Here is a 17,897-nt window from a genome sequence, read left to right as displayed (position 1 = left end):
CTGGAACAGGTCAAGTTTACTGTTTTTCACAATTTTGGAAAGACAGAAATTTTCCATAGACCCTGCACCTTCCCTCGGACAGGAATGTTCTCTCCCACACTCAGAACACCAGTGCTACCTGCAGGAATACTTGTGTTCAGTCTAAGACACTCTGGGACTCACACCAAGAACTCTTCTGGTTTGTCTCCTATGGGCCATTCTGTGGGGTTCAGCTGCCTTAAAAAAGCACCTTAGGCTTCTGGTGTGCACAACTAGAAATAAAGACTGCTTTCTACAAAGACAGAAAACACAGCAAGAACATGAAGCTTGACCGGCATACAAAGTTCTGATGATATTCTAGTCAACTCTAACTAAGGAAAGAAAAATATATATTGCCTATACAAAGAAATCTTTATTTTTAAATGCTGCACTGCATAAAATGCATCTGATTGCCAGCCCTCTGCATGGACACAGCCCCCTCCACCCTCCTACTTCCCTGCTCAGCACAAGCAGAGCAACTATGCATACAATCATTTATGCCAGAAGAAAAACCTATTTGCAACCCATTTCTCTTTTCCTTATAAGTAAACAGTGTTCACCTGGAAAAATCATTAGAAAAACCCCTTTCATTTCTGAATCAGATGAAGAGATCAGGCACACTACAGGGCTGGTCTCACGCATGGAAGCTGCCAGTGCTTTCCATGCCCTTCACCTTCTTAACCTGGATAAAGGAGCACTCTTAAGGCTCTCCTGCTTTTAATAGTGCAACTGCCTCTCCCAGAAGGCAAGACAGTACAGAAAAACCAGAGGACAGAGCTCCTCTGAGAATGCCATGGCCCCATGGCTTTTCACCAAGCAATCCTCCTGCAGTGACCATCCTTTGCTGGTGTCTTGCCAAGAGATACCAGTTAATTTTACCAGCAGCACACACATTCTTCCCAAATGAAAAGTGCTTTCCATTTTTTGCTCCCAACAATGTTTCAGAGAAGTCCCAAATTTCACTTGGTAGCCTAGATCTTGCTGCAAATAATATCCACGGGGAAGGCTCTGCAGAGATCTTTGGTAATGGTAATTTGCAGAAACAGGATTGCCTTTCTTGTTTGGAAGAAAGGACGCATGTTGTGATAGGATGTTACACTTGTGTGCTTCTGCTTTAATGCCAGTGTCCAACCACAGCCAAACCCACAGGTGATCTTCACAGCAATCTTTGAAGACCTTGTGTTTTAGGATCTGTATTTTCTCATGTGTGCAGCAATAGAAGCCGAAATCTCGGTGCTCCTCTTATTCTGGCCATAATAGTCCACAAAGTCACCATCAGGCCCGAGGAGGTACATTATTATCGTGTGATCCACCTGCAAGAGAGCACAACACAGTTTGGTAAGAGATTACAGAAGGCAGGTCAGAAGGCACCTCATGGATCATCTGATCCAATCTCTCTTGGCAAAAATACAGCCTGGACAAGATGGCCCAGGACCCTGTCAAGCCAAATTTTAAACGTATCCAATGCTGGAAAACTGCCACTTCCCTGGGGAGATTATTCCAATGGCTGATTGTTCTCATTCTGAAAATTTTTCCTGTTGTGTCCAATTGGAATCTCCCCACAAGTAACTTGTATCTATTGTGCCTTGTCTTTTCCACATGACTCCCCGAGAAAAGGGAGCTTCCATCTTCTTTGTAGCCACCATTTAAACACTGGAACATCCTGCACATCTCTGTCAGCAGCAACAGTGTCTAGTTCAGCCTTCAGCAGCTGCAAACTTCTCCACGAGAAGGTAAAGCAAGACAAGGAAAAACTCAGCATCACTGCTTCTCTTCTCTCAGGCACATGCTGGGATTGCTGGGGTGCCTGTGCAGGGCCAGGAGTTGGACTCACTGATTCTCGTGGGTCCCTTCCAACTCAGGATATTCCATGATTCTATGATCACCTCAGTGATCTCTGCTGGTTTTACCCAATAAAATAAACAGAGAAAACTCGTTGCACCCTCAGAATGTGTGCAGAAATACTTTCAGCAGACAAGTCTTGTCTAAGCGGGGGCCCCTTCCTGCAAACCTGAGGCTGATGGTCTTCTCCCAGTTTCCCTCTACTTCTCATGATGCTCCATGATGGTCACAAGGTATTCAAGCTCCTGCTACTAACAGAATGTAAATGCAATATAAACAGGAGTATTTTATTAAACCAAGCTCACTGTCAGCAAACAGCAGGATCCAGCACCTCACCATGGTGGGGGAGCAGAGCCAGGAGTGGCCACAGGATACAGGAACAAGCAGGGCAGGGGCCCCCCCTGCCGGCCCTGAGACACCCTCACACACGGATGTCCTGGGCACTCCCACTGGATTTATACCAAAATTACAGAATACACCAAGTCGGAAGTGACCCACAAGGATCATCCAGTCCAACCCTCAGCCCTGCACAGGCCCAGCCCCAAGAGTCACCCCCTGTGCCCCAGAGGATCAGCCAAACCCTCCTGGAGCTCTGGCAGCCTTGGGGCTGTGCCCACTGCCCCAGTGCCCAACCAGCCTCTGGGGGAAGAACCTTTGCCTGAGATCCAACCTGAGCCTGCCCTGACACAGCTCCAGCCCTTCCCTGGGTGCTGTCCCTGGTCCCCCCAGAGCAGAGCTCAGTCCCTGCCCCTCCTCTGCCCCTGCCCAGGAAGGTGGAACTGCACTGAGGTCTCCCCTCAGTCTCCTCGAGCTGAACACACCAAGTGCCCTCATTAACTCCACAGCACATTTATTTAAACGCCACTGCAATGGCCTCTGGTGGTCTAGTGGTTAGGGTGCAGGACTCTCACCACTGCGACCCGGGTTCGATTCCCAGCCCCCCGGGCAGATGGAGCTTGTCAGCCCTGTGAGGCAATCCATCTAAGAGAAGGTCACTCTAAACAAACCTACGTCCTGGGGACCTCACTGCCACTGTCCAAGCTTGCTCTGCCCCGGCAGATGAACCTCAGGATTAAAGGGTGGGCTCAGTCCAGCGCAAGCTGTGTCTCACCTAAAAAAAAAAAAAATCCACTGCGCAGGCTCGAAGGGTTAATGACCTTTCCCAAATCTTCGCTCCCGAAGACTGGCCATTATCTACTCTTATCTATCTACTGCAAACACTGCCTGCACCCAACTGTGACCACACCTTTATCAGCAAAGACACAAAGAACTGGTGATGGAGGCCAGGAACCTGTGATTGCTGGGGACTGAAACACACCTGTGCACTGACTTGGGTTTAATTCAGATATTTTACTCCAGTTTCAAATTCCCAAGATCAGATCACAAAATCAAATTGAAGGAGACAATTTGTCTTAAGCAAGATAAATCACAATTTAGATCCTTCCAATGGAAGCTAGCATAAAAAAAATTGAAAAATCAGGTTGCCTGCTCAGAACATCTTAACTCCCTGGGTAGTTTGGGTGCAAAAAACAGTTTTTCAGTCTCTGCCCGACTGAAGCCTGCACTGTTCCCACTGAGTGTTCTGAAGGTCACAATTTGAGTTTCAAATCTTGTAAATTGCAGACTAAAACATATAAATTGGATATTCTGGTATTGATAATTACAGAATTGAGATTATTAAATAGGAACTAGTAATATTGAAGTAGTACTTGAAAAATTAAAATAGAAACTATCGTTTCTAAATGCTCATCTCAATGTTCTTTTCAAGTCAAAACAAGCAGCAAATGCTGCAGAGGACTTGTTCCTCTTCCCTACCCCACAGCAGACGACAGAGAGCCCACTCCTGCACAGACATCAGACTCCATCATCAGCTGGGAACACAGGTCCAGGCAAGACATAAGGAGGAAAAAACCTTACTGGAAGAACTGACAGAGTATAAATTACCTGGATCTGTCTCAGGTAGGCACAAGACCAGCCTCCAGCTCTCCCTCCCAGGCCTGCTGTTGCCGCTATCCTGTTTGCACTCTGTTCCTGAGTCCTGCGTCCCCTGCCCTGAGCATGCAGAGCCAAAACCCAAGAGCCTATGAAGAATCCTCAGGAGATGTAGATATACTCTTCCTCCCTGGCACCACATCTGGGGCTCCTAGGCTGCTCTCCTACTTCCAATTCACTGGCCTTTCTTCCTTGCTGCCCTTCCCTCCCCTCAGACTCACAGCCCTAACACAGAGCAGTGGTCCTCCTGGATCCTGAATCCCTTCCCCTATGCCCAATGTCACCCTCCAGCCTCCCTCCAAGCTGCTGTCATCCATGGAGTTACTCTTCTTGGCTGAACCCCCGTATTGTCCCTTCATGGCCATGCCAGGATCCAGGTGTGCTTCAACAGAATCCACATGTAGTTCACTTGCTAAGCACCAGCACTCATTCAGCTTTGCTGGTCTCTTTCCATCAGCTCTCCTCAACTTCAGTTCACTTATTTAGTGTCAGGTTCTATGGAGTTCTTTCCCTCTCCTGAGCAAGCATCCTTTGCCAATCCTGTTCCTATAACCTGTTGTTGCATTCTCACAAGCCCCCTTCTAAAAGTCTGATATTAGGCAGTATCTTTAGATTGATTTCATATTGATTTAAATTGGCATTCAATTTCTCCATTCAAATACACTATCTTAGTCACAGGCTTCTGTATCTTTCCAGTTGCCATTTCAAGTGAAAACAAGTTACTGATCTCCCACCTCAGTGATGCAGAGCAGTGGACATCACCAGTGATTTCATCTTCTCTTCACTGAGATCATGTGTTGCTCTTGCTCCTTCTTTCCATGCACCACTTTTTTTTTGCTCCCCCAATCTTTTTGGATAATTTTTTTGCGGGAGTCAGGTAGTTTTAAGACAGATTAAGAATCAACAATACTGAATTAGAACAAATTCAATTTGCCTCAGCATCCCACCCCAAACAGTGGCCAACAACAGTTGCTTTAAAGAAAGAGTATAAAATCAGCACCAAAACCATGTTAACTTCCTCTATTACCTCCCAGTTTCCAAACACTGTCATCTCACAGACTTCCTGAACTACACAAGATTTCTGTGCGTGTCATAACCCTCAAAAGATTGTTTTTTCCAAAGACTAAGAACAAGTCTCCCTGTGGACTTCCACCATTTGCACCTGTACCAAGGGATTCCACTCCTCATGTGCCCACTGCAATGAGAATCATTACCTTTCCTTTTGAACCTGTTTTTAGTTTCTTCTGATGTCCTCAGTTCTTGTAATGAAGAAAAAAACAAGGCAGATCATGTAAGATGTAACCTCACTCTTCCTATCACCTGTACCTGCTTTACTCTTCCAGCTTGCTCAGAATTCGGCAAGACAGGAAGGTCTTGGCAGCAGCTCAGAGCCCTATAACCAGTCCTGTCCCTTCCAGAGAAGTGGAAGTTTGACTATTCAGTTCAGCCTCACTTAAACCTCATTTTCTTCCTTCACACTGTTACTTATGTATTTTATTCCCACTTCATTTAACATTAATGAACATGCTCTCTCTTGCAGGTTGTTTGTCACAGGAAGAAGATGCTCACAGTATTTGCAGGGAGATATCCAAGTCTCTTGCCAGGAAGACTCCATTCCTTGGTGTCAGTTTGGCAGAGAATGAGTTCTTACTCACTTTTACTTCTCATTTCTCCTACTTCCTATTTCCTTATGTGATAGGTTTGAAAAGAGATGTCGGAACTTTTTCCTAGGGTCCCGTTTCCCCCCACCCATCTGTTTCTGCTCCCAGGACATTTTGCCTTCAGTTTCCCCCTTCCTTCCCTGGGTTGCTGCAGGTTTCTCCCCCTCCCAAGAAAATTGGGACTTTGTTTTGTTTCTTCTGAAAGTTTTTGATTCCATCATTTGTTGTTTATTCAGATTTTGTTAATAAAAAGCTGTTCTTTTCCTTTTCCACACTTCCACCTGAAGTTTCTTAATTTCTAAGTTGTAATCTTGTTAAACTAAGACACCTCAATTTCCCAGTTCCATTTTCTCTTTGGAGCACACAGGAAGGCAGCCAGTCAAACACATTACATTGAACTAACTGCCAGCCTTACTGGTTCCTGTGGTACTGTCTGCAGGCCTGGGCTGGGACACGTTTTGAACACGCTTCAGTGAGGTTCTGAGCTTGTAAGAGGACACTTTGGTTCTGACTGAGACAAACAGCTTAACAGATCAGTGCAACAAGGGGTCTGTCACCTGGAACTTCAGCACAGATCCAACAGCTGGTTTTAAAATCTATATGCTGCTCTTATCCACAGCCTTTCAGTAGGCAAAGGCCCTACTCTTACTTACTATGTAGTCGTTGTCCTCATCCTTGGGGCCCTCGCTGTAGTACACACGATAAGCTTTAGCCACTTGGTCAATCTGTGCCCTGGTACCAGTCAACCCGACCAGCTTTGGAGAAAATTCTAGATAGAAACAAGACGTACACATTTTAGTGAAAAGAATCCCTTCAAGAGGCTCCTTTCCAGTGCTCTGTATTACATGCTATGAGACACAGAGAAAGAAAGCAGTAATACCTTTAACATATTTGGCAATGGCTTCTTGGTTGTCCCTCTCAGGATCGACGGTGATGAAGAGTGGGGTCAGATTAGGCAAAGATGGAATTTGTTCTGTGACATTAACAATTATTGTTTATTTTACAAAACCAGAAATCATTTTTCATCTCCCTTCAAACAAACTCACAGCCAAGTAACATCAGGCCAAGCCCACCCTAAGAAACTAAAAAGGCCATTTTGTGCAGCTTAATCTATCTAATTTGTGAATGATTCAAATGCTATGAGATGCAATGCTCTGTGTCTGTGCTGGGAGCTTCCAGCTCCCCCGCCCCCGAGCCCCTGCCCTGCTCAGGAGGGATGACAGACTGGTTGTGCTGCAGAAGACGTGGTGGTGTGATGCACATTTGGAAGCACAGTGGCACACACAAGGGAAGCATGCTGGGATGGGGGAACAGGAGGAAATGTGAAGACACAATTCAGGCTCTTTCCCTCATGTTCCAGCCAAAGCCTTGGTTGTATTTCCTTCTCTTTAGTCTGTTTTCCCACTTGGCTGGGTTTACCACTATCCCTGCCCCATAATTCTTCAGGGCCTGCAGGCTGAGAAACTCATAACACACGGCCTTCCCCCTCCCTCCATTCCACAGCACAGCCGTTCTGCTTCAGGAGAGACCCTCACACAGATTTGTTCTCAGGATGAATAAAATAGAGGGAAAAAAATCCTAACACACCTCACAGTCACTTCTTGGCAAAAATATAATGCAGTGCATTCCCTGTGATCTGCCACCACCATGTTTTATTCCCAAGTCTCCTGTTATGGAAAGACCAGTGCTGTCATGTTAGACCCTAGTGACAGGCAGATTGATCTATGGATCATTTAGCAATTAATTCAACTACTGAATAGCAGCCAACAGCATTTTTTAAAGAAGATCATCAGTTATCACCATTTGTGACATTTCATTAGAACAAACCCGACCCTCCCATAAACAGGACCTCTACACCCACTGAATCCCCTGAATTCTCATACCAATTTCATCTACCACTGCAATCATTTTCTCCAGTTCATCGGGACAGACGTCAGGGCAGTGAGTGAAGCCAAAGTAGATCAGCACCCACTGGCCCATGTAGTCCTTGCTGGTTCTGGGCTGCCCCTCGTGGCTCACGAGCGAGAAGGGCCCTCCCAGCAGTGGCTTCCCAATGCTTCGGTTTCGTTCCTTCTCTAGCTCTACAAAACACAAGAGGAGATCAAACACATCCATGTCACAATCCCTGCTGCTTCCCCGGTGACCCTGGAAGCAGCCAAGTCAGGCACCACACTGGGTCATGGGCAGGGCATTGCCAGGTCAAGATCCACCAACACATGTCACGTGGAACCCAATGTGCACATGGCTTCCAAAAAGCATTCCTTTTGGACAAAATCAAATATATCACTAAATTCCTCTGAAACAGAATATCTTTCTTTATTGTTATCTGATTGCATTTTTGTTTAAAAAGAAAGGGGGGATAAAGAGAGAAAGGCGATTTCCCACTTGGCCTGGTGGGAAATAGGAAAAAACAGCATCCTTTGCAAGCTGAACATACCCTAAGAGCTGTAATATCTCCGTTTTCAACAGTAAATCCATGAAAAGGAAAGGTATGGGCATTTCCTGTAGGAGAGGGCAAAGCTCATGTGCCTCACAGAGGGAACCCAGTGTGCCCACAACACCCAGCTCCCCGTCTGAGCTGCATCGCCTGGCACAGCGCATGCAGCCAAACACAACTATTCTAACCTCAGAACTTTCAAACGCTGAATTTTGCTTTTAATTTTTGAAAATTTTCCACGGCACTTCCGTACACACAGGCACGGAGTGACCCTCTGCAAAGCTGTGATACCGAGCGATGCCTGAGCGGATAAAATACACCTAAATACAAAAAATACATCGCCTGAGTACAAAAAATACATCGTCTGAATACGAGACGCGGCCCCGCCGCTGCTCCTCCATCGCTCGCACTCACCCTGCTCCTTGCGCCGCTTCACCGCCTTCATGCCGACCAGCAGCCCCCCGCCCAGCACGGCGGTGGCCGCCAGCGACCGCCACGACACGAGCTGCGGGGACAGGGGTTCAGTGAGCGCGGCGGGGCAGGGCCGGCCCGCGCCCCCTGCTCACGGCCCTCCCTCCCTTACTCACCCGCCTCTGCCCGCCCGCCTGGCGGCCGCTGCCCGGCGGCAGCTGCGAGAACGGGCGGCTGCGGGGCGCGGGCAGCCCCGTCTGGACCCGCCCGGCCGGGCCCGGCAGCGGCCCCAGCGCGGCCCGGCCCCGCCGCACGGCCCCGCCGAGCCGCCACAGCGCCATCGGCCCCGCCATTCCGCGCCGCCCGCACCGCCCCTTCCGCCCGGCCCGCGGCCGCCATGGAGGCGGTGCCGCGCGTCGCCTTCGGGGTCATCGCCGACATCCAGTTCGCGGACGCCGACGATGGGCACGACTTCGGCGGCAGCCGACGGCGCTACTACCGGCACAGCCTGCGCCTGCTGCGAGACGCGGTGCGGGCCTGGGCCGCCGAGAGCCCGCCGATCGACTTCGTGCTGCAGCTGGGCGACAGCATCGACGGGCTGAACGCCCGGCGCGACGAGGCCGAGGGCGCCCTGCGGCAGGTGCTGGAGGCCCTGGGGCGGCTGCCGGTGCCAGTGCACCACGCGTGGGGCAACCACGAGTTCTACAACTTCAGCCGGGCCCGGCTGGCGCAGAGCGGGCTGTGCAGCCGCCCCGCGGGGGGCGCGGCCGGGCCCCCGGACGGGCTGTGCCAGGCCTATCACTGCAGCCCGGCCGCGCGGCTCCGCCTCGTCGTGCTCGACGCCTACGATCTGAGCGTCCTGGGCAGGGACCCCGACAGCCCCCGCTACGAGGAGTCCCTGCGGCTGCTGCGGGAGAAAAACACCAACGAGGACCTCAACAGCCCCGCAGGTACACCCGGCACGGCAGGAGCGCGGGCGGAGCAGCGGAGCAGCTCCCGGGGCTGGCAGCGGGGCTCGGGCGTGTGCCCCAGGGCTGCCAACCTCCTCCTCCTCCCTGCGGTCGGTGCGGCCCTAGGCGGGCACGGGAGATGCTCCCCCTTACCCGTGGGAAGGGTCTGTGTTGTGCTCTGTGCCCCACAGTATCAGAACACGGGGTAGCTGTTGGTGAAGGGGCTGTTGCAGAGCACCGACTTGTGCCCACCGCATCCCATACTAGGGGGGACACCAAGAGCGGAAACGCTGTGCGTGCAGTGTGACCAAACCCCCTGAAAACACTAACAAAACACTTCTCGTTTGTCCAAGGATGCTGGAGTTTTGATCCAAGAAAAGCAAAAAAAAACCCCGCAAGTTATGAGAGTAAACCATCTATTGTAAGCAGATTTACATAAGGCAAATAGAGGAGCTGTGGGAGGTGTATGCACCTGTGCCTAACCTTCTTCTTCATTGTAGGGCTCAAAGAACCTCAGTTTGTAGCATTTAATGGAGGATTTAGCCAAGCCCAGCTGAACTGGTTCGATGAAGTCCTCAAGTTCTCTGATGAAAACCAAGAAAAAGTTGTAGTTATGGGTAGGTGGATATGGGGAATATATCATACAATCACAGAATTGTTTAGGTTGGAAGGGCCCTTAAAGATCATCTAGTTTCAACCCCTATATTTGAAGTGGGTATATATTCCCGGGGATATATACCGGGAACAGCTGGTGTATGTGAGTTGAGGAAAACATGTAGCAGCTTTGTAGCTCCCCTGAGATACACATGTAACCTGTGAAGGAGCAGGACAGACCATGTCCATACTGGGGGGAGCTTTCTGCACATGGTTGGCTGAGCTTCACAGCAATGAGACAGACTTTGTTACAGTTTAACTCTCCTGGTTTTTTCCCTCTCAACTGCAGGTCACCTGCCCATTCACCCCGATGCTTCAGACAGGGTGTGCCTGGCCTGGAATTACGAAGCTGCCCTGTCTGTCATCCACTCCCACCGGTGCGTGGTCTGTGTCCTTGCGGGGCACCTGCACGATGGGGGATATTGCCTGGACTCCCATGGAGTTCATCACCTGACCTTGGAGGGGGTGATCGAAACGCCCCCGGAAAGCAATGCTTTTGGGACTATTTATGTCTACGAAGATAAAATGATACTAAAGGGAAGGGGCAGAATTGCAGACAGAGTTATGCAGTTCTGAAATGCCAAGTAAATACAGATTGCTCTTCGGGAAGGACTCGGGATAAAAACGTAGGGGATTCAGCTTACTGTTTGCTTGTAGAAAGGTGCATGGCTGATCCTTATTGCTCTAGTTCAGGATATAGGATTTTAGAAATTACCTTTCTGTAAGGAAACAGACCTGATTTCTTTGTGGAAAATAGAGAAGGCCAGTAATTGAAATATTGAATGCAGAATGTTGACTTGAAACACCTAATCCAGACTGAATTTGTTACTGTGAAAAGATGCAAACCATATTATGAATATTTTCAAAAAACCACCCACTGTTATTCTCTCGGTGAGCATTAAAGCATGCAGAGTTGTACCTGCCCAGCCGCATTTCAACGTATTTATTTTCTGTGAACATCATAAGGCAGTAATGTCTCATGTCTGGCTGAATACACCCACCCTGTAGCCTAATGCAGCTTTCCAACATTGCTTTAAAAGACTAAAGTAATCCCCAGAAAAGGCTAAGCCTAAAGAGAAGGGAAACCATCTGTGCTAGAGCAGGGAATGGTGCAGATACATGGGCAGGGACCTGTGTGTGCACAGCTGTGACCTCCTGCAGCAGTGTTGAGGGAAGGAGCCCTGACATGAGTCTAAAGGTGTTGCTGTGCTGCACCTGGACCTGTGCTGGCTCTGTCCCACCCAGCTCATATGTCCAGTGTATCCACCTGTGCTTCCTTCTCCAGGATGAGCAGCGGGACATGCTTACTGCTGCTGGGCTGCTTTCCAGGAAAAAGCCAGTGAGCAGCAGAGCTGTGACAGTGCCAGCAGAGTTGTGACGGAGCCCACATCTGCTGGTGGCGGGCTCAAGTACACATCTCCCAAAAAATAAACTATATGGAGACTTTTGTTGAGTTTTCTTTAGAAAAATAGTGTTTATTACTCTGCAAAACTCGTGATTTTCAGTTAATAGCAAAAATAATTTTTCAAATATATTCTATATATCATTTTAGCACAGGAATAGAAATACAGACTGCTCAATTCCAGGTTAGTCTCAAATGGATTATCCAGGCAGGTATTTGGAAGTTCTATGGCTGTAAATAATCATGTATTGAAACAGTGTTTGCTTTACTTGTCCCTTATGTTACAGAACAGTAGATTTCCCAAAGTACGAGGTGGTTAGAGAGTGATCCAGGGATGCCAGGATATATACCATTAGAACACATTAGATCAACAGTGCTTTGAAAATGTAGGAAGCAGCCAGTTGAACAACAGTTTCCACAGAAAAATTCCCCATTCAGATTTGACAGTGTTCCTCAACTTTTTACCGAAACTCAAATGGTACTGCTAGAAGTAGCCAGGCATTCTTGTATCCTATCAAACTGACACTAATCTTTCATTAATCACCAAAAGCAAAGGCAAGTAAAATCAGAATGTTTAGTTTCTCCTACCCAGTTAAATCACTGTTTTGCAGTGCTCTGGCCAAGCTGCTCGCAGCTCTTTGTTCACATAAATGTACAGCCATGAAGCAAAGGGGAAGAGGGCAACCACGACTGCAGCAGCCAAGCAAACTCCTCCCAGAGGATTCCTATAAAGGAACAAGTGCAACAGAGCTACATCAAATCAGAATTGTTAAGGTTGAAAAAGACCTCCAAGATCATCAAGTCCAACCTTGTACCACATACCACCACGCCCACTAAACCCTATCGTGAAGTGCCAGTCGTTTTTTGAACACTTCCAGGAATGATGACTCCACCACCTGGGCAGCCCCATCCAATGCCTGACCACTCTTCCAGAGAAGGAATTTTTCCTAATATCCAACCTGAACTTCCTCTGGTGCAACTTGAAGTCATTTCCTCTTGTCCTGTCCCTTGTTCCCTGGGAGCAGAGTCTGAATCTCCCCCGGCTCCCCCCTCCTGTCAGGGAGTTGCAAAGAGCAAGAAGGTCCCCCCTGAGCCTCCTTTTCCCTAGGCTGAGCCCCCCCAGCTCCTCTTTGTGCTCCAGACCCTTCCCCAGCTCTGTTCCTTTCTCTGGACACACTCCAGCCCCTCAATGTCTTGTCTGAGGGGCCCAGAACTGCCCTCAGGATTGGAGGTGCCTCAGCAGTGCCAGCACAGGGACAAGCACTGCCCTGGTTCTGCTGCCACACTATGGCTGGTACAAGCCAGGATGTCCTTGGCCTTTGTGGCCACTGCTACAACTGCTATGAAACATTCACATCTGCCTGCAGCTGGAAAGACAGCAGGAACCCTTTAGCCACTTTAATGTGGCTCCTGTGGATGCATCAGCAGAATCCTTTACTGGAGAGGCACCATGTGCCAGCAGAAAATAATTTTCTGACAACTCAGGCTACAAAACCAAGTTGGAATAAAAAAAAAGCATCTTATACAAAGAGAAAGTGTCCCCATTATGGCAGGGGAGCAGAAAAAAATGTTCCATGTAGCCTTACATTTCCTCCTGCCCTGACTTCTATCTGTGTGAGATCCTCCAGACTGTAGCACCAGCTGCTACTGCTTGGACATCTGAAAGGTTCAGAGGGTGACATGAAACAGAAAAACAAGCTGCCAAAATCAACTATGTGTTTTCAAGGACCTAGTCACTAAGTGTGAACATAGCAATGGATTTTAAAAAAGGAGAAAATAAAACTTACTTTGCTGAACTGCGACAAAGACTCATCCATATTGTAATAATTACCAGACCAAACAACTCTCTAAAAAGCCAAATGAAAAATAGATCAGAAAATAATACAAGCAGATGTCTGTGTTCAGAGAATACAAATTTTACCTCCAAAACAAGTGGAGTAGCAGCTGCTCCTTTGGAGAAGTTCAGTATATTTTACTAGCATTATAATTATAAAGGTATTTATAAGGAGTAACTTTGCATCACAAATCTACAGACATGACCTGGCTAAACAGCTGCAGAAATTCCTGCCTCCACTTTTTGCTCCACTGCTAGACTTAAGTTCCACAGCACATTTCTCTAATTAACACAGTGCAAACAGCAACCCAGTTTTCTAGACCATGAACAGCTGCCAGGGCTTCACCTCAATACAGTACAAGCACCTACTTTAGGCAACACCCAAATGTCAGGTGAGAAATCCTCCCTCCTCCTCAATCTCTGGCAGTTTGGAGGACTCAGCAGCCCATGCCAGATAAACATGCATATGGTATCACCTCAAGAGTTTTTGTAAGGTTAATTACCATTCCTGCAGCTCCAGCAAGAGAGTGCAAAGCTGTTTCACTGTTCTTGTGTTCTGGACTTTGAAAGCCAGAACTGCCCCCCCATAAATCTACCTGCCACAATCAGGCAAGCAATGACTGCTCACTCTCCCTGAGTCCAAGGAATCACTGGTTTGGAGCATTATGGTCCCTTTGATCTGATTCCTCTGGACCAACAGCACTCACTGCAACAGCCCAGCAAATAAAGTTTTGGAAGGTGACACCAGGATAAGATGGCCTGGTGAGCTGGATTTGGGCAGGGGCAAAGAAAACCCACTGTTTACCTGCCTTCCTCTTCGTGAAAAATGTTTCCTTGAGCGTAAGCAAACAAAGAGTAAGCCAAGGCAATGGTCCCAACCACACAGCCAGCAGAATGAAAGTCACACAGGGTCCTCCAAACACCATTATCTGAGGAAAAGAATACACTGTCAGCAACTACCATGAAGCATGAAGTAAACCTATAAATCTAAAAGCAATTGAGTAGCTAAAAAAAGGTGCCTTCAACACACACACCTTAGGCAGGAAGATGTCATTATTGCCAGTATCTTTATGACCAGGGAAATCTGCTAAAAAGTGCTGTGAAAAATAAATACTACTGGGCCTAGGAATACAACTTCTCGGCATCAGAACCTCAGTGAAAACTTTCCTGTTCTCTGCAGCAAACACAACAGGCTGCAGCATTTAATGTGCATGGAAAAAAAAAAATCACAAGGTGTATGGCAAATGGAAGTTCTCCTGAGCAGGAGGAACAGCCTTTCTGGAGCTCACAGCCCAAACCAGGTGCTCAGCACGACCCCAGGGGCCCAAGGGAGCCCAGGAGAGGCCTAGCCCCTAGGCAGCCACCACTGTGGGGAGCATCTGACTTCACACTCCCTGAGGAGACTCTGCCTCAGGTGTTGCCTGATGATGATGAGCAACACTGATAACATCTCTGCCTGGGGACTGATGTTTTTAAACAGATAAATAGAGATGATGAGAAATATCTGAATGGCCCACAGGTTCTTGTGGTTTTCCATGTCCCTTTCCAGGGGCTCCTGAGGGGGAGGTAAGAAATGACACTGAGGGTTCTCCCTGATCTCAGCAATGTCAACAGCAAAAAAACTAAAGTTAAAAGCAGGTTTTCTGGGGAATTGACCCCTCTGGGCAAGCATTAAAGGTGATGAGCTGCCAAGACCCAAGAGCTCAGAGTGACCCAACGCTGTAATCAATTCCCCATTTGACTGAACTTACTGCAGCTCAGCACAGGCAGAATCTGGGTCTTCCACAGACCTGAATGGCAAATATCCCTTGATGTATTTACATAAATCTCCAGTTATAAAATAGTTGTGTCATGACAATCTTTATTTTCTACAGATCTTGGCACAGGTAAAACTCTACTTGAGAGCTTAACATGCAGATTCTCTTGACAAGCCAAATGCCATTATGTTGAAGCTACACCTATCACACATAATAAACCTCCCCTGAAATGTTCAAAACCACAAGCAAACCAACCCTCAGGGATTTTGCTTTATGGATGCTTCCACTTTATATGCCTAAGGCAGCGAATGCCTGCAATGGTGTCATTTGTGACAACAGCATGCACTCCTGAAGGTTTTCTTTTTTGGTGTTAAATGCAATTTTAGTCTATTCAAAACAAGTATTCATCCAGAACACATACAGTCACTTTGTGTATATAAAATGGCCTTATTATGAAATTATTTCTACTGAATGAAAATACAAAAAAATATTAACTACGTTCTGGAGTCCAGAAACAAATCTGGCCATAGAATCATAGAATCAACTGGGTTGGAAAAGACCTCAGAGATCACTTGATCCAACACCGCCATGGTGGTGGCACTCATGCCACATCCAGTCTCATCTTAAACACCTCTAGGGGTTGTGACTCCACCACCTCCCTGGGCAGCCCATTCCAAGGTCTGATTACTCTCTCTGTAAAATTTTCTTCCTAATGTCCAACCTAAACTTCCCCTGGCACAGCTTAAGATGGTGCCCTCTTGTCCTACTGCTGGTCGCCTGGGAGAAGAGATTGATGCCCACTTGGCTACAACCTCCTGTCAGGGAGTTGTAGAGAGTGAGAAGGTCTCCCCTGAGCCTCCTCTTCTCCAAGCTAAACAGCCCCAGCTCCCTCAGCCTCTCCTCACAGGACTTGTGCTCCACACCCTTCCCCAGCCTCATTGCTCTTCTCTGGACCCGCTCCAGCCCCTCAATATCCTTCCTGATCTGACTGATTCTCTGAACATGTGAAGTGGCATTAGCCCCTGTAGCATCCACCCTCGGAAATTTTGACCCCAGCCTTTGAACATTGCCATTGCTCCCTGCGTGCGCTGTGGGGCAGCTGCAATACCTGGCACTGAACAAGACTTTTAGTGCTTTCACAGGACTGTGCTGAGCTCAGCTGCTCTTGCATGAGGTAGATAAGCAAAACCACAGATTTATAACAAGGAAATAAAGTGAATTAATGTGCTAAGGTCAATACCAGAGCCAGGTTCAGAGTAAGCTCCCAGGCTTCTGAACTGGGGTGCAAAGGCAGGCCATCCCAGCTGTGGACTTTTCTGCAGGGCTCCTCTCTTCACCTGCAGCACATCTAGCCACCAGCACTAAACCAATGACCAGCTTTTGTAAAAGCGGGTCCCATAACCTTTTGCCTTCAAAAGATAGTAGGACATGTTCCCACATGGTCTGATTTTAATCTGTGGATCAATAAAAAACAAACAAACAAACAAACAAACAACCATTTTGGGGCAAAATCTGAACAGAGACTCTGTTTTGCACACCAGTATCATACCTGTTATTGAAGGGTTGATGCTGACAAGCAGTGTCAGGGCAGCTGGCACTAAGTACACAACCTGTTAATGACATATAAGTATACTCTGTAGCAAAACTGAGCAAGGTCAGGAAGCAGAAGAGCCTGCCCACAGCAATACTTCTCCCCTTCACAGCGGCTTGTCAGAGGCACAGAGCAACTCCCAGTGCCTCTCCCTCGGGCACTGTTAGTGCTCCTCTTCATCATCACCACCCAAAATCTCGGGCCATCAGCCGAGTGCCAGACTTGTTCCTTAGCTCCTGAGTTACCAAATGCTGGCTGCCTGATCAGTCACTGCAGGGCCCCTTCCCTCAATCCTGATATCCCAGGAAAAGCTCTGACAGGGTCCTCCCACCCTGTATGGGGGGCTTTGCCCACCCTTCGGTGCCGCTGTCAGCGGGGCTCCACCGCCGGAGACACGCAGGGGCAGCCCCTGCCCACCCAACAGCTCCTGTCACACAAACAGACGGTGCCCCTCGCCCCCAGCCCGGCGCACTGCGCCGGGGCCACGGGCCGCTCCTGTGCCCGAGACAGGGCGGGCAGAGCAGGGGGTCTGTCCCCATTGCCCCCCAGGCCGAGCTGAGCGGCGGGAGCGTCCCGGGGCTGACTCAAGGCGAGTGCAGGGCGATGGGTCACTCGGGGTGCCGGCGATGGGCCGGCTCGGGGTGCTCCGCACGGGGAACCGATGCTGTGTAGGGCCAGGTGCAGATCTGGGGTGAAATATGGCAGATCCCGGAAGCATGGCCTGATTCCAGCCGTCGCTGCAGTAGAGAAATCGTTTTTCCGGAGCCTGCTCGCTCTCCAGCTGGAAGCCGTGAGCGGGTTTCCTGCGGCGACCCCAGCTCGGGGGCAGAGGAAGGGGAAGGGCGGCCCAGACTCACCGTCCACAGCCCCGCGTCGGGGTCGTTCACCTGCGGCAGGAGGAGCGCGCTGAGCCTCCGCCGCCGGCCCGGCCGGGGCCGCGCCCCGCGGGAGGGACGGGGGCGACGGAGGGGATCGGAGGGGCCGGGATCGGAGCCGCCCCCAGCCCGGGCGACCCCGGCCTCACCTGCACGGCGGCCGCCAGCCCGAAGAAGGCGGCCATGAGGAGGTTGCAGAGCCGCCACAGCCGCGCCGCCATGGCCGGAGCGGGGACGGGGGGCAAGGCCAGAGGGGCGGATCCGCCCTGCCCGCCGGCAGCGATCCCGGTCCTGGCCCCGGCCCCAGCCACGATCCCGGCCCCGATCCTTGCCCCGATCCTTGCCCCGATCCCGGTCCCGGTCCCCGTTCGCGCTGCAGCCCGACAGCAGCGCGGCCGCCTGGGCCGGACCGTCAGCACGTCTGTACTGTGAGGGTGGGGAGGCCCTGGCACAGGGTACCCGGAGAAATTGTG

The 17,897-nt window shown here is 49.4% G+C and overlaps 3 protein-coding genes across 3 annotated transcripts; 1 reads left to right on the top strand and 2 right to left on the bottom strand.

The window, feature by feature from the left end:
- Window positions 1–371: 371 nt before the first annotated feature.
- On the bottom strand, window positions 372–8,473 carry LOC108507723 (protein SCO1 homolog, mitochondrial). Its single transcript, XM_017835942.1, has 5 exons — window positions 8,365–8,473; window positions 7,397–7,594; window positions 6,394–6,486; window positions 6,167–6,282; window positions 372–1,331 (listed from the first exon to the last, which is right to left on the bottom strand). Exons 1-5 carry the CDS (start codon window positions 8,393–8,395, stop codon window positions 1,203–1,205), a joined length of 567 nt encoding a protein of 188 aa, XP_017691431.1. The 5' UTR covers window positions 8,396–8,473; the 3' UTR covers window positions 372–1,202.
- A 275-nt stretch (window positions 8,474–8,748) lies between these two features.
- ADPRM (ADP-ribose/CDP-alcohol diphosphatase, manganese dependent) lies at window positions 8,749–10,897 on the top strand. The gene is made up of 3 exons (XM_017835976.1): window positions 8,749–9,311; window positions 9,812–9,928; window positions 10,255–10,897. Exons 1-3 carry the CDS (start codon window positions 8,759–8,761, stop codon window positions 10,539–10,541), a joined length of 957 nt encoding a protein of 318 aa, XP_017691465.1. The 5' UTR covers window positions 8,749–8,758; the 3' UTR covers window positions 10,542–10,897.
- A 380-nt stretch (window positions 10,898–11,277) lies between these two features.
- TMEM220 (transmembrane protein 220) lies at window positions 11,278–17,686 on the bottom strand. The gene is made up of 6 exons (XM_017835977.1): window positions 17,574–17,686; window positions 17,407–17,436; window positions 16,508–16,568; window positions 14,007–14,130; window positions 13,155–13,214; window positions 11,278–12,092 (listed from the first exon to the last, which is right to left on the bottom strand). The coding sequence occupies exons 1-6, from the start codon at window positions 17,643–17,645 to the stop codon at window positions 11,960–11,962; spliced, it is 480 nt and encodes a 159-aa protein (XP_017691466.1). The 5' UTR covers window positions 17,646–17,686; the 3' UTR covers window positions 11,278–11,959.
- Between the last annotated feature and the right edge of the window lie 211 nt (window positions 17,687–17,897).

This window comes from Lepidothrix coronata, unplaced genomic scaffold (assembly GCF_001604755.1).
Source record: "Lepidothrix coronata isolate B3197 unplaced genomic scaffold, Lepidothrix_coronata-1.0 Scaffold267, whole genome shotgun sequence".
Classification (NCBI taxonomy): domain Eukaryota; kingdom Metazoa; phylum Chordata; class Aves; order Passeriformes; family Pipridae; genus Lepidothrix; species Lepidothrix coronata.
Note: the sequence above shows the minus strand (reverse complement) of the source record. Positions and strands in the feature narration are given on the sequence as shown.